General features: G+C 35.3%; 1 protein-coding gene across 2 annotated transcripts in view; it reads right to left on the bottom strand.

Annotated features, from left to right (window-relative positions):
• Positions 1–25,104, bottom strand: part of EDIL3 (EGF like and discoidin domains 3) — a 422,082-nt gene that overhangs the window by 190,838 nt on the left and 206,140 nt on the right. For both annotated transcript variants that reach the window (XM_012784391.2, XM_012784390.2), the window contains one exon: positions 21,419–21,547. In XM_012784391.2, coding sequence (XP_012639845.1) covers positions 21,419–21,547 — 129 coding nt within the window. The remainder of the gene's footprint in view (positions 1–21,418; positions 21,548–25,104) is intronic.

Genomic DNA, 25,104 nt, shown 5'->3' on the forward strand with positions numbered 1-25,104 from the left:
ATATTCCCTGTGGGAGCAATAACGTTGATCCCAGAAATAGTTTAAGAAAGTTTCAGGAGAAGTTAATTGTATTTGTAAATTTAGCATCCAATAGATAACATTTTTCTTCATTTTATTTTATCTATCTTACAACATTTGAGATATCAGGCCAGAATACTATCAAGTACATGTAATTGACACAGTTGGGCTTCTTCCTTCTCCAGGGCCATCTTTATTAAATTTTTTTATTCCAGAAATTAACTGTGATCCACACTTTAAAAAAAAAAAAATCTCCTTAGAACTAAAGAAAGAATAGTGATTCTTAATAAGGCTTTGATAACAATTCTTCTGCCATTTTATTTCCATTAAAAAGTTCAAGAGTAATTGAGAAGAATCTCTATATAACATTTTGGTTCTTTCTTTAAAATGAAATGGAGGATTTACTCACATCATTGATTCTGAAACAGTTTTATACACATTCCAGATGTGAAATAAGAAACCCAATAAATAATATTTAAACTGCTATAAAGAATTAAGATGAAAAAAGAGGTTGGGAGCCATGGGAGATGGAAAGTTTAAATTTTTTCAATTAAAAATGTACATACTTATGTATATGTATTTATATTTGTATATGTATTGTATAATATGTGTATGTATATCTACACACATAGTTTCTAGCATTATTTTCTCATTCTGCATATTGAAAATATTCTTTCAAATTATAAAGTCTATTTCTACATTTTCTCAAAATCAATTTCTTGGACCCTTTCTATCTGCCCATATAATATAACTCTGTTCCTAACAGTAGGAAAGCTACCAATCTGTATGATCTTTGTAACAAGCTTGTGGAGACAATAATACAGAAGAAGGTAAGGAGTATTTTTAATCCTTTCAAACTCTTGTTGGTAAATTTGCTTTTCCCTTTTGCTTACTTCTTGTAGAGATCTATTATAAATTAAAAATAATAGCATATAGATAGCTATATGTGTAATGTACTAAATGCATAAATATTTGGATGAGTGAAAAACACTAATTCAGACTTAGAATATTGCATATTTTGGTGCAATAAAAGTGGCTTTTTCTGAAAATTGCTAGACAATGATAGAATATATTACAATACTGAACAAAGAAGTGTTCCTATAATGAAGTAGCATGCTGCATATACTTAAAGAATTAAAATAGCATACAGACAAAAGTGTTAGGCACAACCTTCATTACATATCAGGAAAGATTTTAAAAATTTGTAAAACCAGATGTCTAAGTAACTGAAAGCAAAAATAAATTAAAACCTGACTAGTTTACAAATCTGTCAATTATATCGAACAGAGTCAAGTAACAGTTTGGCATTCTCATTTTTCTACTTTTACTCACCAATTCACAAAACACAGGTAACCTTAAGGGTCTTAGCAATTTACCTCTTAACTCTCAAAGTGAACACTGCTCTGATATTTTGAAGAATAGTATCTGCACTGAAGGAAATTAAAGTGAATACTGGGAAAATAATTTATCCGATTCCCACTAGCAAAACACACAGAAATTCAGCTGCATTCATACATATGTAAATATGTCAGCTTTTTTTCAGAGACATGCCCTGAATTATGCTACAAAATAGAATACCTGGAAGATGAAAGAGCATTCAGAACATCAACACAGAAATACATCAATTACTAAAACATAATTTTAAAGTGCTTCTAGCATATACAAGATACATTTATATTCCAGTTATGTAGTGGATAGTACTACCTTATTATAAAAGTAAGCTTCGTATCTATTTACTATTTATCCCTCAATTACATGGTAAAATTGGATAGTTAAAATAGAAAAACACATACATATAAAAATCTTTGGTTTAATGTCCTGAAACCTTTCAGCCTAAAATGTTTAGAATTACTCTTACTTAAAAAAAGTATTTGTAATAAATTTTCTCATCTTCAGTAACAAGGTGTTTACTTTGATATTTGAAACCTCAGGTCAAAGAGTTCAATTCTGTGATTTCATGTTTTTGTGTTTCAGTTCCATTCTTAACAGAGAGGGTATTGATCTAATAATCATACTCTACTCCTCCAGATATCTATAGTTATTTTATGGCCCCACAAACTCATTTATTATAAAACCCATAAATTTATTCCCTGTGGTGCCTATAACAATAGAACAAACTGAACAATAAAGAGAAACAATGTATATTTTTATTATGTTTTAATGATAGTTGCATTGCCCATATATGTACAACCAAGTGGAAACATTTAGCCACAAGGCATCTCCAGAGACCCACTATCTGCCACTGTACAATACAAATTAAAGGCTAGAAATTTCCATTAAAAAACTGCTAAAGACAACTAGCTATACGTTATAAATAAACAGTGCACTTATGAATTAGCTCATCTTAAGCACTATATGAAAGCTAAGGCACAAACATTGTTACAGGCACTTTTCCTAGGGCTGTATAAATCTCTCTGATTGAGGTTTTATATTTTTTCAATAATCATAAGTAGACTACAACTTTGTAGGTGGAAAATAATGTCTTTAGTGTTAGCTAGTAGCAGAAGAAATGGTTAATGTAAGTATAATAAGACATTTATTTATTGTTACTCTTACAAGCTCAAGCTTACATGAGGTCACATGATGTATTTTTTTTTCCTTTCAAAATTTTTTTCAAATTTTTCAACTACTTTCTAGTCCTTTCTAACTATGGTCTCAAAATATTTGATCATATATTCTTATAGGAAAATTCTGATTGTGGCATGCGTTTCCAATAAATGTATAGTTAAGAATTTATAAGTTATACATATTATTACCAAAAAATATATTATGTTCATTATAAAATGTATATAGGAAATATAAATTTCAAAAAGAATGAGATAGATTTGCAATAACCATTTTTAAAGCATCTTCCAATTGCAATGGTTTTATATTATCATCAACTCATATTTCAAAGCATAAAACAGTATTGGCTCTGAGTGAACTTGTGAATAATAATGGTGGGTGCTAACACATATTATTATACATCATGTTGATAATTTCAACCTGGGGAGCCAATTTCCTGTTAGATATGATTAGTTTGACACTGCTTTATCTCATAATATTTTGAGTTTAACTCATAAGAGGAGAAGAAATGTTAGCTATTTTCTTCTCTGCTTGCATTATTGGTATTTTCTTCATTCTGACATTTCTCCGTAAATTTCTTTTCAGGCCAATTGTGGATTTCATGAGGGTTAATTTAATTTTAAAGAGATAACATAACAGACACATTGTACTGAAAGTGTACTGCTTCTTAGAACTCCTACTCTTCCTTCAGAAGTTCTGTACTGGTTGGTATCCTTTTGGCAGATGACTCTAGTCAGGTGCCTCTGCAAATCCCTGAGATAAAGAGTAGTACATAACGTATGCAGCTGTTATCAAAAAGTAAACATAAAAGCAAGTTCTCCTATTTTCTTCACACCTCCCAGAGGATTGTGTCTTGCACTCTTCTGGGGTATATGCACCCCAATGTGAAAACAACTACTCTATAAGTATCTAAGAACATAGATCTAGGGATTTAAAATACATCCTATTTGTTTTTAAGCATAAAATCATGCCTAACTATTTATAACTCCTAGAGAATAACTAACGTGTGATAGAATTCTATTTTTCTTATTTTAATCCTTTTAAATCTAGTGAAGTATTCCAAAAATAAGGGTGGAAAAAGAAAACATGCCTTTGGCTAGCTTCAGGATGAATGCCTTTTTAAAACCTGGGTTTGTTATGACTAAAGAAAGTGCTAGATATCTTGGGCAAGATGGTAAGATCTTAGGGTGACTGTAAGGTAAGGATTTCCCCAAACCAAAACATGCACACTTGATTCCTTATTAACCAAAGAGTTTCCCAGTCTATAACATAAAAAAACAAAGTCCTGTGCCTAATACTAAATATTTGTTTCTACCTAACCCTGAATGAAGTATTGAAGCAACTTCCATCATTTTTCCTGTTGCTTTTAGGTAATAAAAATCCCCTTAGCTTATTTTCAGTTAATAAACAGTCACTTGTATCTTATTTACTAAAATAAGTGCAGTTTCATAGCATCTAAAAGTCCATGATGATACAATTCAGAATTCCTCTTTTCCAGCTGAGTCCTACTGTAGGCTGTGAAAATTCCACTGGGAACAAAGTGGGCCCTTTCCTAATAATCGCAGAGTCTGGGTCAAAATGGCAACTCTCTTACAGGTCTAAATAGCGAAAAATTGTGAATAAGACTACATAAATTATTTTAAACATGTGTCTCCTATCTTTCTAACAATGTAGAAGACTAGGTTTGAATTCAGAATTCTCAGAAACCTCGGAGTTTCATAAAATAAAGTGAACACCATGTGAAAAACTGATTTTTCAATCCACCATTCTTTACTAAGCTCAAACACTCAAACTCTGTTACTTCCATACAGCAATCAGCTACCCTATGGCATGCCACTGAGTATCTATCCATGAGAGGACAGATACTGAGAAAAGGCCCACATAGGTCCGGGAATTACGCTAGGTGCCATTTGGGCAGAATATTTTATGGCCCATATTACCCTGAACATGGTCTAGATAGGGGATGATGTCTCCAGGTGGGCATGTTCCCCCATGTCCATGGACTCCTTGCCCCACGGATAGGGATGATTCCAGAAGAAGGCCAGAGCAAGATCTCCAATGTGAGACCCAGGGAAGGGGTCCCTCCTGGCAGTGTCTAAAGAAGGAGCTGGGAAGTGAGTTCATTAGGGTCATATTCTCTCTCATTCCGTATCATCCTCCACTCTGTAGCTATGTTCTGAAATTGCCAGTATCTGAATAGATGAGATATAAGTCTTCCTTGACAGGTTGAAATGCGGCATTGGTGACACCTGGGTTTGGCAGGTGTGCCATTGTGGCCTTTTTCCTTCTGGTACAATTTTGAAGGTTTTTCATATTTCAACAATGGCAATTCCTTGCCTCTAGCTTCCTTCTCTGTTGGGCCACTATGCTCTGCTTCCGGGTTTTCTTTGGACCACCAATGCTGGTAGGTCTGGGACCCTTCTCTTGACTTTCCTCTTGGGCTCCATCCCTCCTAAGTTAACACAGCTGCTTGGTTTTGAGAAGTCCACTTCTGGCCCACAGGAAATCCACAAACATTCTTTCACTGTCTTTTCACACATACTGTAGAATTGTAGTCCATTCCCCAAACAATTCCCTGTTCTTGCTCTGTACCCAGCATGCATAGCATTAGCCAAGACTTTTTGCTGGAGGCATTCAAACACCAGCCCACATGTAACTGAATATAAGAGATCATGATACACAATGAAAGAAAAAAATTAAGTGTTTCTGTCTTCTCCACAGTCCCTATTTTACTTTATTAGTAATAGCATCCTTAGTATCAGTCATAGTTTTTTGAAAGGAAATATTTTGGGGAAAAAAAGATGGTTTGCTTTTGAAATCCACCAAGGTTCTGGAGTTTTGTGCTTGAGAAAAGTTTTAAAAATAAAAGTTAGGCAAGAAATTTGAACCTCAAAGAGTTGACTCTACTTTCAGATGACAAAAACAAATCATGTTCAAAATTCCTGAAAAATAAGAAATGACCAAGGGTTTCATTTTAAATATACTCTCTAAACCATTTGAGAATTGCAGGCCATAAACTACAGCAGAAAGATAGCTAGCAATAAATATTTTCTTTAATGCAATTGCTCTGAAGAGGAAATAAAAATACTATGTTCTCAGATAAAAATGTCATTTATATTCTTATAAGACTACACTTAAAGAGAAATTGAAATAAGTTTATATTCCTATGAGTTTAAAATACTAATTAAAAAATGGAGCCAATTAAGTCTTAAACTACCTTAAAGAAAAAAGCAATTTCATGTTTGTTTAATGTTGAACATATAAGAACATCTATGCAAAAAATATCTAGATATCTCAGATGACTTCATAAATAAAAGAGTCATTGATAGTCCAGGAATTTATCTAACCAGAATTAAAAGATTAACTAGTGTAAATAAAAATCAAAATCAGTGATCCCAAGTCAATCCATCTATATAATTTAGAGTAATGTTAGTATTAATAATAATGCATTAACACAGATGTATCATCTTTTATAGATAGAAAGATGCACATGACAAGTTTTAGCAAAAGAAATCTGCATATATAGCCTTTCAGTTCAATGAACTTCATCTTAAATGAAGACACAGAAAATGATTATATTGAAAAATACTATCCATACTGTTATCCAAATAATACCTTATCAACTTGTAAATGGATTGCTTACTCTATTTAATTATGGTGTATCATTTATACATAACCACTCAGAAACTTGGAGTAACTGTCTGCCTCTAAGGAGGCCAACTTGGACCACTGAAGTTGACCATATGTATGTACGTATGTATGAAAAACAACCACATAAACCTGCCAACCAAGGGCAAATAATCCCAAAATTATAGCATAAGAAACAAGACAATTGCAATGATCTCTGTTGCAATTCACCATGATGTTGTCTAGGTTTCTGTTTTGATAGTCAAACAATAAGCAAGTATTTACAGAGCTCTTATTATTCATTCATTTATTCACTCACTTAGCAAAGGGACCTTATTGCTGTACAGACTGCTGTGATCTTCTCATTACATATGGAGAGCCAATTAGAAGAAACTAAAATACTTATTTATTTTTAATATATATCCTACATTTTCCACAAATCAGTTAAAATAATTTGCAGTAAAATCCCTCCAAATCAAGATAGTTAAAATAGAATCAGATCTCCCTAAACTATACAGTGGAGTGGGAGAAATAGGAACCTAGGATAGGATACTCACTGAATTTGATTATTGTCTATACCAGGCAAAATAGCTTTTATAGTTCTCATTTCTTGATAACAAGTAGTATCCTTGTACCTTGTACTTTGTAGAAACAATGAATATGTGCTTCCTTGAATTCAAATAAAATATATAAATAATATGCTGATAACAGATATCTTTGCATTGATTCATTCAACAAATATTTATAGTAACCCTACCATGTACCAAGGATCTTAAGATATAAGGGATACATATTCATGAAAAACAACCACATAAACCTGCCAACCAAGGGCAAATAATCTCAAAGGTATAGCACAAGAACAAGATAATTGCAATAATCTCTGTTGCAATCCACCATGATGTTGTCTAGGTTTCAGTTTTGATAGTCAAACAATAAGCAAGTATTTACTGAGCTCTTTTTATTCATTCATTTTTTTCACTCACTTAGCAAATATATTTCGACTACCAACTATGTATAAATCATAATTCTAGCTTATGATCAGAAATCAAGGATGATTCAGGCAGAAATATCTTAAAGCTACCTGGGGTAATGAGAAATACACAAATAAATACAAAGCAAGGTAGAATGAATGAAGAAGTAAGTGCCATTTAAGGTAGAAAGTAGGGGTACTTTCTTGCTTGTGGAAGGAATGGGAATCTTGGAAATGTTCCTGGAGGATCTGGGCCTTGCATTATGGATCAGAAATAAGGGAAAGGGCTTTTCCCAGAAGAGAAATGCATCAGCAGTAGGGCATTACAATGGGAAATTAAGGAAGCTGGAGGAGGAATGGCAAGTGGCTTACTTCAAGGATACATTCTGTATATAAAGGTAAAAATGAAACTAAATTAGGAAAGTTAGGTCAGGTCCAGATTTTGGCAAAAGATGAGGTTCAGATGAGATAGGTGGTGTCTCTAACTGTGCTTCTTGCTAGCAAAATGTAGAGAAAACATACAGATAGACTCTTGCTCTAAAATATTTTATAATCTGGATTGGATTACATGGTATTTATGTACATGGCCAGACAAATCCAGGATCCTTGCTGTTAGGTAGGACTAAGGGCATACAGGTGGCAGGACAGGCAATAAGGGGATGTGGTCTAGGGCTAAGGGTCAGGAGCAATAACAACAGGGAAAAGAAACCACAACAACAGGGGAACTTGAGGTTAGGGACTTTTCAGGACCAGGAGCACTTACAGAAGTTAGGAGCCTTTGGCGAAAGGTAACCTTTCCCTAATTAGCATACATTGACATGGTAAAAATCACACCTCCCAGTGACATGACAGTTCTGGAGCCAGCCATACAAGGGCAGAAAGTGGAGGGTACCAGTTCTAAGAATTCTCCACTCCTTTCTTAGAAAATCATGAGTATTCCACCCTAAGTTTAACAGAGAGCTAGGGAACCAACATAAAAAGGGGAAATCTTGTTGAACTCAGAGTCTTCTCCACTGGTAGAAACAGACCCATTCCCCTTTCTGGAACATATTCTCTCTTTACTTTCGCTTTTGTAAAGCTTTCTGTTTCCTGTCATAAAGCTGCTTGTGTGGAACTGCTCCATGTCTGTCATCAGTCTGTGGCACCAGCCCTGCTTGTGATTTTTCCAAGCAAGAAGCCAAAGAACCAGGACAACAACTCTCTCATAAAACCAACCCTGACATTTGCATTGAGTTGTTCCTATATACCTTTCTTCTACCAGATGGTGTATAGAGCTCTATAAGGAAAGTAATTATATACCTAGCACAGTTCTGGGAGGACATATATTCAGAGTCATCTGGTCTGTGACAAAACCATCCTCTCCTGTGGCTGCCTTTACTTGTGACTGCAGGTTTTCAGGGTCTCTTTCCTCTCACCAGTGTAATTCCTGTGCTGCATTCCTTTCTTAAGTGTTAGCTCGCTCTTGTGTTATAATATTGCTCTTGAAAGATTCACTGCCTAGGTTGCAAGAATGTAGCTCACAAAAGCCCTCAGTTCACTCTGCAGAAATGCAGCATTAAGGCATACACAACTGGGAAATAGCAGCTGACAATGAACTAAAGATATACGAAGAAAAGTGACTCAAAGAAAAACAGTGTGCTGAATGTAAACCACAAATAATGGCACAGCATCTAGCAGCAAAAGTGGCAAATAGCTCTCTAGATAATCTTGATGGAAAGCATTGCTCATCTCTCCTTCATGTCTTAGACAAAGGAAAGCACCACATTCAAGGCAACATTAACATAATCACTATTTCTGGGGACAATTTTAAGTGCTGAATAAATGCTTGTAGACAGGTACTCGTGGGTGGCTGATCCTCCTAGTATGCATTTGTATTAAAACATGTACATGTGCAAATGCAAAGGAACCCTGCATTAACCTTCAATTTCACCCCACCTTTACCTCCTACATATTTAAATCATTTAACAATAACTCCCTCACCTTCTCAGGCCGCCACCTCACTTTGTTTCCATCTGCCCTCTCTCCTTTGCATAATGATTAAGCCCTCTATCTGAGATTTCCATGCCACTGCCACTCCTCTCTCTTCCACGTAATTGATTTAAAGAATATTAAACAAGTTTTTAAAACTATTCAACAATCATTTATCTACTGTTCTTTATAAAATAAATTGCAGAGCTTCTCAGAGCCATCAGTAAACTAATGAACACTTGACAATCTCCAAAAGGAGGAGATAATGTACAATGTTGCCAAACTTATTTGGCCATAGTTCTTGTTAAAGTACTATTTTTCTTCACACAAATTTCATAAACTCTTAAAGGCATATACTATTTAGGAGAGTTTTTTTGTCTTTCACAAAGCTCATTATCATGGAAGATAGAGTGTTATTAGATATAATAATACACTAATTGATTTACTGGTTAATAGACTACTGGTGCATTCGTTCATTCATTTATTTAACAAATATTTATCAAGCACCTATTATGAACTACATACTTTTTTAGGCATAGTGAATACAAGAAAACATAACTAAATCAAGTCCTTGTTCTAGAAAAGAGGCTTACTTTCTAGAAAGGAAATAAACAATAAAAAATAAATATATAATATTGCAGGTGGTGAGGAGTGCTAAAAAGAAATAAAGGTAAGAGGGATAGAGAGTAAAGAGATGTTGGATAAAGGTGTTACAAAATGTCATTTTATTCAAATTATTTGGAGAAGGCCATTCTGGAAAATTATCAAAAATTGAGCCAAGATTTAAAAAAAAAAAAAAGAAAGTGGGCAAGTATTGTGGAGCTTAGTTGGATAGAAGATCAAGAGAGATGGGCAGGAACAGAACACATCAGGTGTTTTTGGTCACTATAAACACCTGGAATTCTACTGCAAGTACACTAGGAAACCATGGAAGTTTTTGAACACAGAAATGACTTAATGTGATACATGTTTTAAGAGGATAATTCTGGATGTTGTTTTGAGAATAAACTAAGGACAAGTGAAACTAGGGATAGGGAAATCCTTAACAGCATGTCATACAGGGTAATGGTGCCTTAGGGAAGAAGTGAAGATTGTTAAGAGGTGATTAGACTCTGGATATAGTCTTAAACTAATCATGGAGCATACAGGAGACATTGACTATAAATAACTCTTCTACAGAGTTTTCTTGGAAAGCAGATATCTAGAGCAGTAGAACCCATAGGTTTCCCCCCCTTATTCCCTCAGTCTCTCTCTCTCTCTCTTTCTCTCTCTCTCCTTCTCTTCACTTCCAACCCCTAGCTTCTCTCTGTACCTCTCACTCCAGTTATTGAGAAAGTGTGCACTCTTAATTAAAAGATCTTACTTTTTAAATTGAGGAATCTAGTGGTTCCACCCTTTGTGTTGTGTAATTAGCTCAGTTAAAATCAGTGTTTATTTTCATTTTATTTTAGTATTAATTTTTTTCTGCCATGATTTAAAAAAGTATTTTGAAAACAAATCATAAAAATAATGATAGCTTATGAGAGTAAAAAACTTCTAATTGTACAAAATACTTTCATATACATTAAATTGCTTGGACATCATCAAACGGGACCTGAGAGTAAGCAAATAGTCCAGTTATTTCTATATTAAAGATGAGGGAGCTTGGCATAATCATTAGTTCAAGTTGGTATGACTTGTTAAGAGCATAGAAGGAAAGAAGTTTGGCCTCTTCTACCTTTAAGTTGTCAACACCCTTTACAATGTGTCCTTCATTGTTCAAATAAACTGTAGTCATCTTATATAGAAAAAGAATAAATTCCTTTACTTACTCTTAAAACAGCCTTATTCAGATGGCTGAGAAGGGAAAATTTCTCATTTGGAAATGTTCTAATTTAAGATGTAACTTATAAAAATGATCAAAATCTCCTCAATATCTAAGGCTATTTATTTCCAAAGGATGTGTTCCCTTAAATTTCTCTAAACTTATAGGCTATGGCATGATTGCAAAATAAATCAGGAATAGTGAGAGCAAAATCAATGAAGTCACATTTTAAAGGCTGACATTAGTAAACATATACTAAACCCAATTATGATTTCCAGATCTCCCATTCAAATGTAAATGATGTCTTCTTTTTCAAAATATTATTGTATTTTAGCACATAATTATTTTAGTCTTGATTTATACATTTTTGTGGTAATGTTTTCTTTAAAATATACTGAGTTAAAACATCATGACTCAGCTAATGTGAAAGATAAAGTAACATACAACATATCTAAAGGCAAACAATTATATGAATCCTTTAAAAATATCAACATTTAAAAATTTAATATCTTAAACATCATACATATTTAAGACATTGTATATATTTGTATAAATATATATGCATGTGTATACATATATATGTATTTATCTTTAAAATTCTAGATTCTCTAATGATGCTGTTGAAAGCTAGAATAAAATGATAATAGCAAGGCACACTGGAAATTATAAAAATATTATATTTTACTGCCTAAGTCTACAATAAGAACTTAGGCAAACAAAAAGAAGTAATTATAATACTACTGATATTCATTAGCAAAAAAAGCCCCACAAATATTCATGATGCTGACTGTAATCCACTTCAAACCACCTTCCAAATCTAAGCACTGTTCAGATCCTACCAAGTCCTCATTACTACCTTGCTCCAAACCACTATCACCCCCCAGGTGGTCCCAAGGATTCTACTCTTGCCCCTAGTTGAACCTATTCTTCACCAGCAGCCAGAGTCATTCTCCAAACAGAAGTTACTTTACATATTCCTTTACTCTCCACCCTCCAACAGTATCCTTCCACAATTATTAATACAATAAAATAGCAACTCCCTGCTATAGCTTATAACACTTTACATGGTCTGGCCATTGACTACTACTCAGGCCTCCTTTCTGTCCCCTTTCTTAATCATTCACCATGCTCCAAACACATACTCATCTTCAGATTCTAGCACTTGCTACTCTCTGTGACTCACATGCCTGCCCCCTGACTTCATTCACATCTCTGCTTAATTGTTACTTGGTGGGAGAAAACTTCTTTGGCTAGGCTCGAAAATAGCACTGCATTGTTCCATAGTCCCTATCCTTGTAACATATATCAGTACTTGCTATTATACACTACTGTTTTAACTTCTTAATTGAATTTTTTATACAGATAATTGTTGATCCACATCCATTTGAAAAAAAGCAATTGAAAAGATCTGTTGTATACTTTACTCAGTTTCCCTCAATGATTAACATTTTGTAAGCTACAGTATAAGAACACAACCAAAGTATTGGCATTACTACAATACTCCAATCTTACCTAGATTCTCCAGTTTTACTTACATTGATGCATGTGTATGTAATTAGCTCTATAAAATTTCATCACATACATAGGTTTGTGTATCTATCATCACAATCAATATACTGAATAGTTGCAACACAAGAATACCTCACATTACCCATTTATAACCACACTCACCTCCTTCCCTCCCTAACATCTGGAAAACACTAATTTTTCCTCCATTTGTAAAACTTTGACATTTCAAAAATATTATATAAATGGATCATTGAGTAAGTACTCTCTTGGTGTTGGCTGTTTATTTCTCAGCTTAATTTCCTGGAGATTTATCTAAGTAGTTGCATGTATCAATGGGTCCTTTTCATTGCTGAGTAGCAAGTATTTCATGGTATGTATACACCTCAATTTGCTTAACCATGCACCTATTGAAGGACATCTGGGCAAATGCTGGATTTTGGTTGTTACAAATAAAGCTACTATGAATATCGATGTATATAGGTTTTTATGTGAACCTACCTTTTTATTTCTTCGGGATAAATGCCCAAGAGTGCAACTGCTTGGCTGTGTGCTAATGCATGTGTCGTACTTTTTATTATACTTTTCCTCCTTAGACATATGACAGCAAGGACTTGATTGTTTTGGTTCAGTGCTGTTTCCCAGTATCCTGAACAGTGCTTGGCACAGAGTAAAAAGTTAATATATATCTCTTGATAAGTGAGCTTCAGGTCCTTATGGAGGTTTAGTCCCATGTACACAGTGTTTATACTTTTATAACTGATTGAGGAGAAATGAGTCTGCTAAATAGCTCCTCGAGAATGACTAGAGATGAGAAGAAGAGACGTGTGGTCACGGTGCCTGTATCCCAACTGGCCTGAGGCATCTGAGCCCTGAATGAAAAATCAGTTAGGGCAAGAAGGCTGAGCAACTGTGTTCACAGAGTGGTAAGGTTCTGTCAAAAGCTACAGAGGTTTCCAACTACAAGGAACATAGTAGGACCCAATGTTACTAAAATGGCTAGACTTCCCCAGATGTTTCTTCAGATCATGTGTAGTTTCAGTTGGCCAAGTGGCCACCAGCAGAGAACAGCGCATAGCCTGTCCTTAGCATTGTGCTCAAGGTGGGACCAGCTAGTCAGGGAACTAGTGCTCATTTCTAAGTGCATGTGGCAACCTGGCCAGACAGTAGGTAAACTCTCGATAAATATTTATCAAATGTGTAAATAAGTAAATTATTCCCTGACATGGCTGGGGTAGATTTTAGAGGAGAATGATGTACTACCTGAGCAAATTATTTGGAAGATGATAGCTAAGAGCAATAGTAATTTGGAAATCCATCTTAATGTCAGCACAGGCTGGAAGGGCTAAAAAATATGAATTATCTACAAATTCTTTAAAACTACATTTGTGATTCCATCTCTATTTTTGGAGAAAGTGTTTATAAATTCATGAGTTCAAGAAGCTCAGGCCTATTAGTATAAATACACCATCTTCATGAGTATAAAACATATTTTTCTCAGTTTATCATTTTGTTGGCAATTAAATTTGTTTTAACAAATAACAGAAAAGAAAAGTAGCAATTTCTGAATATTTTGAGTTTTGTAAAAATCTGAGTATTTCATTGCAAAAATCAATTTCATTGCAAAGTTTGTGATTTTTGCAATGAAATACATTCCAATGTCTATATTGGGGTAGTGAAAGTGGAAATATCCATTATATTATATGTGTCTGTCAGGGTAATGCTCTTTGTTGGTTTCCAGCCAAAGGAGAAAAGAAGAAAATAAAAATGTCTTGGGATTCTGGCTACTACAGATAGATTAAGGGCTAACAAATTTTAAGAACAGTAAGCTAATATCTTTTTCTGGCCTGATTCTTTCAGTCAGTTAGGGGCTTTTGGCATAAAATAATTTACATTATATTAAAGAATGATTGAGTTAACTAAGGTTGTAAGATTAGACAATAGTGTGGGAATATAATTATGAAACATAAGCTTGGTTTTTCTTTAAGTATTTCTCCACTTAGTTTCTTGACACGTTAATTCCTCCCAGTAAGGTTCTAGAACACTGATTTCCAGCCATAGTAGCACATTAGAATCATCTGGGGAGGTCTTAAGACTCCTAATGCTTACACTATACCCCAGACAAATTAAGTCAGAATCTCTGGGGTGGGAGCCAGGCATCATTACTTTTTATAGGGCCCCAGGTGATTATAATGTGCAGCCAACATTAAGAAACAGAGTTCTAGAACCATTTGCATCAATGGGATACTTGTTAAATAGTCAGACCTGGATCCAAACCTAGATCTATTAAATTGGAATCTCTATGGGTGAACAAATGGAATGTATAAGTAATCTAGATTCATACATGATTCACATGCACCCCAAGATTGAGAACCTTTGGCTGATAGAGTTAATGTGGCTCACATTGGCCTGTGAAGTCACTGGTGAGTAGGAAAATTTGGAATCTCAACTTCATTCTGAAAGCTCTTGGGATTGGAGACAAGTCTAGTTTGGAAGTCTACTTAGAGCTCTTTATTTAGCCAGTGTAGTTATATAGTTGGCTGGTATCAGGAATATAATAACTCTAAGTAACATCTTTCAAAAAGTTTTGAAGCAAATGCTTTATTAGGGCAAATTAATTTACTAGGGATAAAGCTAAAATAAAGAAGCCATCGTGTTAAAATGATAAAGAGTGATTAAAAAAATAATTACCTATCAGAAGTAATAATGTTAAGAGAGGAATTCTTATTGAAAAGTATAAAGCCACATATTGAGCCTCCCCTGCTTCATTACACAATTGCTTTTCTAAAATATTACAATTAAAATATTTTAACAGGAGAGAAAAATTAAAGACCAGCAGGAAACTCTATTATATTTTAAAATTTTAGTCCATTAGGCAAATGTAACCTTTCCAAACTTGTAAAGTGTATTTTGCAGCACCTCATCTGATCCTAATAAATACCTATTTAGGGAAATAGGACAAAGGATTTTAATTCTAGTTTTTGTAGAAATTATATTTCTAGCATATATTCCATTGTGAAGTTCTCAGTAAGTGCCTGTTGAATTGAATTGAATACCTGGATGAGAAACCCGAGGCACAAATCATTAAATGTTAATTGGCCATTCATCAATTGATCAAGATAGAACTATGTCAAAAACCCAGGTCTAACCCAGAATTCTTCCCCTAACAGCATAGTTCCTCCAGCATAATTTTGAGACTGAAGATAAATGGTTATTCTTTAAGCCAGTGGTTTTTAAATTTGGTGTACCTAAGGATCATAGGGGTGCCTTTAACTAGATCCAGGATACCAACCAAAAATTCTGATTCAATAGGACTGAAGTGGGACCAGGAGTCTGCATGCTTGACAAGTGCAATAAACCAGAGAAAGCACATAATTACCAAATATGTATTTAATCCAATTAGCAATGATCATGAAATATCACTGACTAACTCTAAGAAAAGTGAATATGCAAGTTACAAGAGGAAAATTGCTCATGACCCCAATAAATATTTATTGAATGTAGGTATCCATTAATCAATCATTAAAAATTAAGATCAAATTGGTTTACAATAGTTGGCAGAATGTATAAAGAGGAAAATTTTCGTTTTTGTTTTTCTGACCAACTTTCTTGGAGGCAAAAAGGACTATGGAGCATTTTATCTTGAGCTAATGTGATAACATGGGCCACTTCTTTAAAATAGTCCTTCTTTCAGTGCTTCATGGACTCCTAGATCATCCCTTCTTCTTTGAAGTGTAGCGACCAAGAAAATTTGTTTTTTAAAGGAGTCAAAGGCTGTGGAGATATGCACAGGTAAGGATGAATGCACAGGATACCTTCAGTGGGAAGACAGGCAAAGAGTTCAGGAAACTAAGAAACAGTCCTTCCCTAAGGCATTAGATTTGTTACTAGGCAACAAATAAAATATGATCACTTCTAGCCAGTCCCAAATGCAGCTTCTAGAAGAAAACCACTGCCATAAAAATGCCTGTCAAAAGTCTAACCGAGTCTAGACTATCTTGGTATTCAATTCAATCTATAATTTACTTCCTATAATTTACACATACACACACACATATACATGTGTGTATGTTTCACATTATCTTATGGCATTTAAAAACATGTGTAATTTGATAATTCTATATAAAATTCAATACTAATCATTGTTATTCACATAAAATTAAAACCTCGTGCTACTTTCATTACCATGAAAAGCATATGTAATGGGTAAAATCCAAAACACTAACAATAACAAATGAAGCACCCTCATTCATTGCTGGTAAATAGATAAAATGTTCGCCATGGAAAGCCATTTGGAAATCTCTTACAAAACTGAACATTGTTTTACCATACATACCAGAAAATACACTACGAGATAGTTAGTAAAAATGAATTAAAGACTTATGTCCACATAAAAAACGTGAACATGAGTGTTCATACTTGACAAAAACTGGGAGCAACAAATATTTTCTTCAATAGATAAATGAATAAACAAAGTGTTGTAAACCCATAAAATGGAATATTATTCATAGTAAGAGGAAATGAGCTATTAAGTCCTAAAAAGATATGGGAGAACCTTAAATGGACATTGTTAAGTAAAATAAATAAATTAGTCTGAAAAGACTACAGACTGTATGATTCCAATTATATGATATTCAGGAAAAGGCAAAACCATAGAAAGAGTAAAAACATCAGTGGTTACAAAGGGTTGGGGGAAAATAGGAAAGGATTAATAAGGGATGTTTAATTAATAATAAGGGATGTTTAGGTCACTTAAGCTAATCTGTATGATACTGTAATGGTGGGCACATCATATTATGCATTTTTCAAATCCCACAGAACTATACAATTCAAAGAGTGAATACTAAAGTAAACTATGGACTTTATTTAGCAAAAATGTATCAGTATTGGCTCATCAAATATAGTAAATGTACCACAGAAAGACAAAATGTTAATAATAGTGAGAATTATGTAGAGGGAGAAATATGGGAATTCTCTGTACTCTCTGCTCAATTTTTCTATAGACCTAAACTTCTTTAAAAACAAAGTTTATAAATCCCAAAAAACATTTTGAAAGCATATGTAGGTAGTATTAATGCTGGCCCTGGAAATAATTTTTCTAATTTGTAACATACTGACATAATAGTTGTTAAACAAAACCTATTAACTATACTGTGTCATAAAAATTAAAGTTCTTTAAATGTCTAACTATATTCCAAAAGATATTTAGTCAACATTCTAAATTAATAAATTAATAATAAATTAATCACCCCTCTCATATGGCTGTCTTGAGGATTTTTGAAAATTCTTTTTCAAAATAAAATGTTCATACTATGTTGGTACATTGCTCATTTTTATTGATTTTCAGTATAATTTTCATTTTTACAAAGCTTAATGAATATTTTGCCTATAATCTATTCTTATGTAACTGAATTTAGAAGTTGCTAATTCTTTATAATGATCACATCATTATATATTTGGCTTTATATATTTGGCATTATATATTTGGCTATGGAAAGCCTTATGCAGTATTTTTCAAACTTCAACATGTATAAGACTCAACTGGGGATCATTTGAAATACAGATTCTAATTCAGTTGACTTGAGGTGGTGCCTGATAATCTGCATTTCTAGTAAACTTCCAAACAATGCTGATGCTTGCCTACATCTTGAGTAGCAAGGTTCCAGAGAATATCTAGCTCATAAAACTATTACTAATGCCACTGTGAAAAACAAACCCAAAAACCTAGGAGTCTTTGCAAGGGATTAAAGAAGTGTTTGTTGTTGTTGTTGCTTTTCTGTTCTTTTACCTGAAGAAGCTTTCAGGGCTCTCAGCAATTCTAAATCTGCTTTCCCAATATATAAACCTTCTCAATTTCGTCTATCAGGAGGAAGGCTTTCTAACCTTTGTACGGTGAGTAAGCTACCTATTTAGTCATAATACCCTCTTGGCTCATATGAACCAAAGACCATCTATTTCTAGTTCAATTCCTCAATTTATATGTCTTCAATTGAAAAGGGATCAGGTGACCATCTCAAGGTCACTTATCCAATAACTGTAAAGGTCAGGTCTCAAATCCAGCTTTCTGATTCCAAAACCAGTCCTTTTTCTTCTGTTTTCTTGGTTCTTTTAATAATGATGCACTTCAGAGAATAGGGATCAGATGGTTTAGACAACAATACCCCAGTTCTGAATTGAATCTCTCAGCCTGGGGCTTCTCATTGCAATTCCTAATAAAGGTTTAAGATCTTGTGTGTGTGTGTGTGTGTGTGTGTTTGGGGGGTTGGTGGTGTGTGTGTGTGTCTGTGTGAGTGTGCGTGTGTGTCAGGGGCAGTCAGATATATTAAGGGAGAGGATTTTTTTGTACTTTAAAGTAAACCTTGAAATCTAACAAAATGATATGGATTTATGAGCTTATTTGAGCATGGTATAAGGGTAAGAAAGAAAAGACTTGTATGTCTCACCATGGAGAATGAGGACAAAAATGATCTGCTCTATCTCCCCAAAACTGATGGCTCTCTTGAAACAATTCACAGCCAACCACGTGAGGGAGTCAGGGTGGACTCATATCCAGAAACACCTTTCCCGAGAAACCTCACTTATGTGGGGACAAACAAATGACCTGGTGTCTTCAATGGGGACTTCCTGGCCATTAAAGACAACTGAAACTAAACTGACCTTCACAATATGAAGAAAACAAGGCTCAGAGATGGGAAAAGAACTTTCTATTAATGTATAGATATCATTAATTAGACCTAAGATTTAAAGTTTCCTAATTTCTGGTTAAGGGGCATGCCCCAACTTTACTCTGACTTAAACAGTAGGTCCAGGTGGGAGGGTTAATAAATATGGAATATTTAAGTGACATCAGGAGTCTATACATGTCTTCAAAATATTGTCCTTCTAAACCAGGGGTCCTCAAACTTTGTAAACAGGGGGCCAGTTCACTGTCCCTCAGACTGTTGAAGGACTGGACTATAGTTTTAAAAAAACTATGAACAAATTCACTGCACATATCTTATTTTGAAGTAAAAAACAAATGGCCAAAAACATGCGCATGTGGCCTGCGGGCCATAGTTTGAGAACGCCTAGTAAAACCCTTTGAGGATTTCTTCTAACAGTAAGAATCTCCCTTTTCATACTCTTACCTTCTCCTAGACCCCTGTACCATAAAAAAAAAAAAAAACCTAGTTAGGTTGACATTGGATAGAAAGCCTGCCTCTGAACACTGGAGAACATCCCATCATAGAAATCCTATTCTTTTTTCAGAGGAATCCTCTGTAAATGTGTGCGCTATATAAAAGCAGCTCAGAATTGAGGGTCTTCAGTGGCATGCCAGACTGTCTCTTTCAGAGCACTGTTTACAAGACTACATCACAAGGTTCTACATGGAAGAAGTAGTAATATTCTCTTCCAAGGATTAAGTGAATGCCAAGGCAGCAAAGATTCTTAGCTCATATCTATTTTTCCAGGGCTATGTGGAAGTGTTCATGTGTGAAGGCTGTGTAGTAATGCTACTGTCAGGGACACCCAGCCTTGGTACCCCTAGACCCAGTATGAGAAAAATCAGTAGCCTCTCATTGCTTTGTTGGTGGTCTTAGCTATTAGAGCCAATTATAAGCAGCTTAGGTGCCAGCTGCAAGAAGCTTAAGTGCTCACGTACTATAACAGCCTCTACAGAAATTCTAGCAATTCCAGGCCATGGCAAATTTCCAAACAAGTACAAGATGCTCCCAAAGTCTCAGAGTCAGGAGGTACTCTATGTTTTTTGCTGGTGGTGGGAAATCTGGCTCTTACTGACATATCCAACTTTGCCTTGTCCTTCTTAACACCATTAATTTATCCATCAGTGTAGTATTCATGGCTCACATATTCCCTTCCCACTCTTCCTACCATGAGCCATTCACCTCCTTCTTATCAACATCCTATTCCTCCTTCAAGACTTGCTCATATGTGGCAACCCCTTGGAAGAAATTCCCCTGACAGCTTCGAGTCCGCTATAGCCTTGCTGCTTGCTGAACACCTGCAGCAGTGAGGAGCCCACACCAAACTCATTTGGCATTTATATTTAGCCCTGCTTTTAAGAAGAAATCATCACAAGTGGACCTACTTTATTTAACTTTCCAGGGTAAATGAGAAACAGGATAAAAGAAAGAAGTGCAGATAACATACTACTTGTTGCACTTTCAAAGATTTTTTTTTTTTTTTTTTTTGAGACAGAGTCTCACTTTGTTGCCCAGGCTAGAGTGAGTGCTGTGGCGTCAGCCTAGCTCACAGCAACCTCAAACTCCTGGGCTCAAGTGATCCTCCTGCCTCAGCCTCCCGAGTAGCTGGGACTACAGGCACGCGCCACCATGCCCAGCTAATTTTTTGTATATATATTTTTAGTTGGTCAATTAATTTCTCTCTATTTTTAGTAGAGACGGGGGTCTCGCTCAGGGTGGTTTCGAACTCCTGACCTTGAGCAATCCGCCCGCCTCGGCCTCCCAGAGTGCTAGGATTACTTTCAAAGATTTTCATACTAAAAATGTCAATGAGTAAGAAGGAGAAAACTGGCTTAAGGTCAAGGTGAGTAGTTTTGGTGTTTTGTTTTGTTTTTCTTTCTTGGCATAATCTCTGAACATAATCACCAGAATAATTTTGCAAAAGCTTGAAGAATGTAGCTTTATCGCAAGTATGAAAGAAAGAGACAGATATCAATTTAATATAAAGAACAACTTTTTGCAAGTATGGCTGAACAATAATAAAAAGACCAACCAGAAGACCACTCACCCTCCCTCATCACTGTGAGAATTAAAACATGGTCTGGGTGTCCTCAGCTGTGGATATGGCATATTCATGAGGGGAAAAGCAGCATTAGTCGAATGCTAGGGCTCTTTGCTGCTCTAAGATTCTCCGATTCTAGTACAAACAAGAATGACAACGACTTGTATACTCTGCAATCAATAATAATAAAAGAACGATGACTATGAATAACTTACTGTGCTGACAGTGGATCCCATTAAATCCTCGAGGACATTTACAAACATAGCCTATAAATGTGTCCCCTCGGTATGCTTCACTTATTTCACAGGTTCCTCCATTATGGCATGGATTAGGAATACAGGGACCTGAAAGAAATAAAACATATTGCTGCATGATACATATGCTTAAAAGTAGACATTAGGTCGACATTTTGCAAACAATAATTTTATAGAAAAAAAGTATTTTAGATATTAGTGGTATAGGAAATGTACTGGTTGTCTGAGTTCTGGAGACTAATGGCCTGGATTTGAGTCTTGGTTTCACCACTTTTTAGTCATGTGGTCTTGAGAGATTTATTTAACCTTTCTGTGCCTCAGTTTCCTCTTCTGTGAAATGTCAATACTAATAAAATGTAACTTAAGGGCTTTACAGATGAAGAGTTTATACATACAAAATACCCAGAACACTGTCTGTCACATATTAAGCACTCAGAAAATATTAACACTAAATGAAATACATTATTAAAATTTTTGAATTGTAGGATATCTGCTGCATGTCTAGAAAGTAATACTGAATGGCAATTTTTGAAGTCGTGAACACTGAAGAGCTTTATTTCCCTGCTTATGCAAGTAGCATATGGCTGTAACCACAAAAACCAAGTGAATCAGATAGCCGTTTGCAATGCTTTTACAGACTATGTATATGTTTATAGTGTAGCATAACTTGGGAGAAGCACATTTTTTGCCAACCTAAAAGAAGCTCATCAAATGTTGCATTTTTAATTTCAGAATATTATGGGGGTACAACACTTTTGTTGCATATATTGCCTTTGCACTGCCTGAGTCAGAGCTACAAGCCTGTCCATCCCCAAGAAAGTGTGTACTGCACCCATGAGGTGTGAATTTACTCACCCCCTCCCACATGCCTGATGCACAATGAATGTTATTTCTATATATGCACATAGTGTTGATCAATTAGTACCAATTTAATGGTGACTACATGTGGTGTTTATTTTTCCATTCTTGTGATATTTCACTTTGAAGAATATGCTCTAGCTCCATCCAGGATAATACAAGAGATATTAGTTCACCATTGATTTTCATTGCAAATATGTGGAAATAACCCAAGTGCTCATCAATATGTGAGTAGATTAATAAAATGTGGTGTATGTATACCAAAGAGTAGTACTCATCCATAAAATGTTGCCTATTTAGAGAAGAGGGGCTGACAGTCATTTTTAAGCTTTGAGAAAGTGTTAGGTCATTAAATATGAAATGTATGATTTCAAATCAAAGTGTAGTTTATTATATCTCAAACAAGAAGCAGTACAATTAATCAAAGTATGAGCCTAAACTGTCGACACAGTTTTGCAAACTTAACAGTAGCTTGTTTATGCCAGCAGCAAACAAGCCAGGAGAGCGAGTGGAGAAGAAATCCCAAAACACATTTTCCATAGCTTGTTCAGAATTGAATATTTTTCCTTGCAAGAAGTGGTTTAAAGTCTGGAAAAAGTGCTACTCGGTTAGTGCAAGGTCCAGTAAACATGGTGGGTGACAGCGAGATTTCAAGTCCAGCTTCTGTAGTGTGAGCCTCGTTGTTTGTGCAACACATGGCCGAGAGTTGTCTTGCGACAGGATTGGCCTGGCTCTGTTGACCAATCTCGGCTGCTTAATCACAAGCATCCTCATCATTTCATCCAATGGTTGCAGTAGACATCCTCTGTAATAGACTGTTCAGGTTTCATGGAGCTGTAGTTGATAATACCAGCGTTGGACCACCAAACAGACACCATTAGCTTTTAGCTTTTTTCATGAATATTCAGTTTTGGACTGTGTTTTGGCACTACATCTTTATCTAACATTGTGTTGAATGCTTGCGATTGCCAAAAAGAATCCATTTTCATCACATGTAACAATATGGTGTAGAAAAGATTCACCTTTATATCATGAGAGCAAAGAAAGGCAAGCTTTGAGAAGACCTCTCTTTGGCACTCATTTAATTCATGCAGAATCCATCTACCCAGCTTCTTTACATTACTAATTTGTTTCAGATAGTCCAATATTGTTGGAATAGTAATATCAAATCTTGCTGCTAACTCACACATAGGTTGAGATGGATTTGCTTCTACTACCGCTTTCAGCTCATCATTGTCCACCTTGGTCTCAGGTCATCCACGTGGCTCATTTTCAAGATTAAAATCACCAGAAGGAAACTTCTCAAACCATCGATGTACTGTGTGTTCATTTGCCACATCCATCCCAAACACTCCGTTGATATTTCGAGCTGTCTGGGCTGCCTTGGTTCCACGAGGGAACTCATATTCAAAAATACCTCGAATTTTTTACTTATCCATGGTTTCACAAAAATTGGTCTAAAAAATTTTGCAAGATAATCACAAGCCAAGCTATGCATTTGAAAAAATGAGGATACACCTTCACAATAAAAATAAAACAAGAAGTGTGAAAGTGAAATGTCAGAGACATCAACTGTCAAACTTAATACTTAAGGAAATCGGACATTTCATACGTAAGAACTTAGTATCTTCAGCAGAGTGTTAGGCACCTGTGGCAGCCAATGGATGTGTGGTGCTCAAATCTTTCTTTGGAGAGAACAGCTGCCAGCTGTGTCTTTAGCTCACAATGTCCAACTAGTGCACCATAGGAATGGTGACAGCAGCATTCATTCCAAGGAGGCCACACTCACCAGGGATGGCTGAGCACCACAGGGGTGCAAAGCTGAGCCAGCACTGCCTGACCTAGGACTCCTCTAATGAATACTCTTCACTCTGGGGCAGCCCCCTGTTTTGGCTGAGGTTTTCTTAAAAACCATGGCAGTCTGAAGGTTTTTTCTATGCAATATTCTTTCCTTCTTTTTCTCCCTTCAGAAGTGACAGGCTTGTGTCACAGTCTGAAGGCTCATCCTAGCTACTCCTATTGTCCATCCCAGTCGCCAATGAATCTTTTGTACTTCTAATTCTGGGTTAAGGTTTGCTTCCTGGAAGATACTAATTGATTCAGAACTGAAACCAAACTGGAGATTTTGAAGAAGGGGAGAGTCAAGTTGAAGGAAAAAGGATTTTCCCTGGAAGATGTAGAAAGGGCAAGCAAAAAATATAGTTTTCTCTGTATTTATTTTATTTGGAGAGACTAGAACACAGTTATAAGAAAAGTCACCCAAGAGAAAGTTAAATTGTACATATAGTAGAAATATATGAAAGTGAGAGTAATTATATAGAAAAATGAGAGTAATTACACTAAGTGTCTGACTATGTATTAAGAGGTAAATTTGAGAACTTTGGAAGAAGATTAGTTAAGGCAACGAGTGAGTGCTTTCAGCTGAGATGAGGGTTGGACACATGAATAGTGATAACTTGAGAAAACTGGATGTGGGATCCACCAGGCAAGGCTTAGTCAAGGAGTGCAACAGTGAGTGAGTGCTGGAGTATGGTGTCAAAGCCATTTAAAGACTTATGGAAAAGAAAGGAAATTCACTATCTCACTTTGAGCAGTGCAATAGGACATCAACAATGGTTGGGAAGCCCTTAGAAACAGGGCAGCATTAGGGCAGGATTTTATGATTCTGTTCCTTTCTCCAGCAGCTGACACTCCATTTCTTTCAATGTTAAAGTGTTATGAAATTCAATGGTTGTAGAGTCTAATAAGAATACGAAACACTATGAAGTTTACAGTGCTTGGACTTTTAC

The sequence above is a fragment of the Microcebus murinus genome, chromosome 11 (assembly GCF_040939455.1).
Source record: "Microcebus murinus isolate Inina chromosome 11, M.murinus_Inina_mat1.0, whole genome shotgun sequence".
NCBI lineage: Eukaryota > Metazoa > Chordata > Mammalia > Primates > Cheirogaleidae > Microcebus > Microcebus murinus.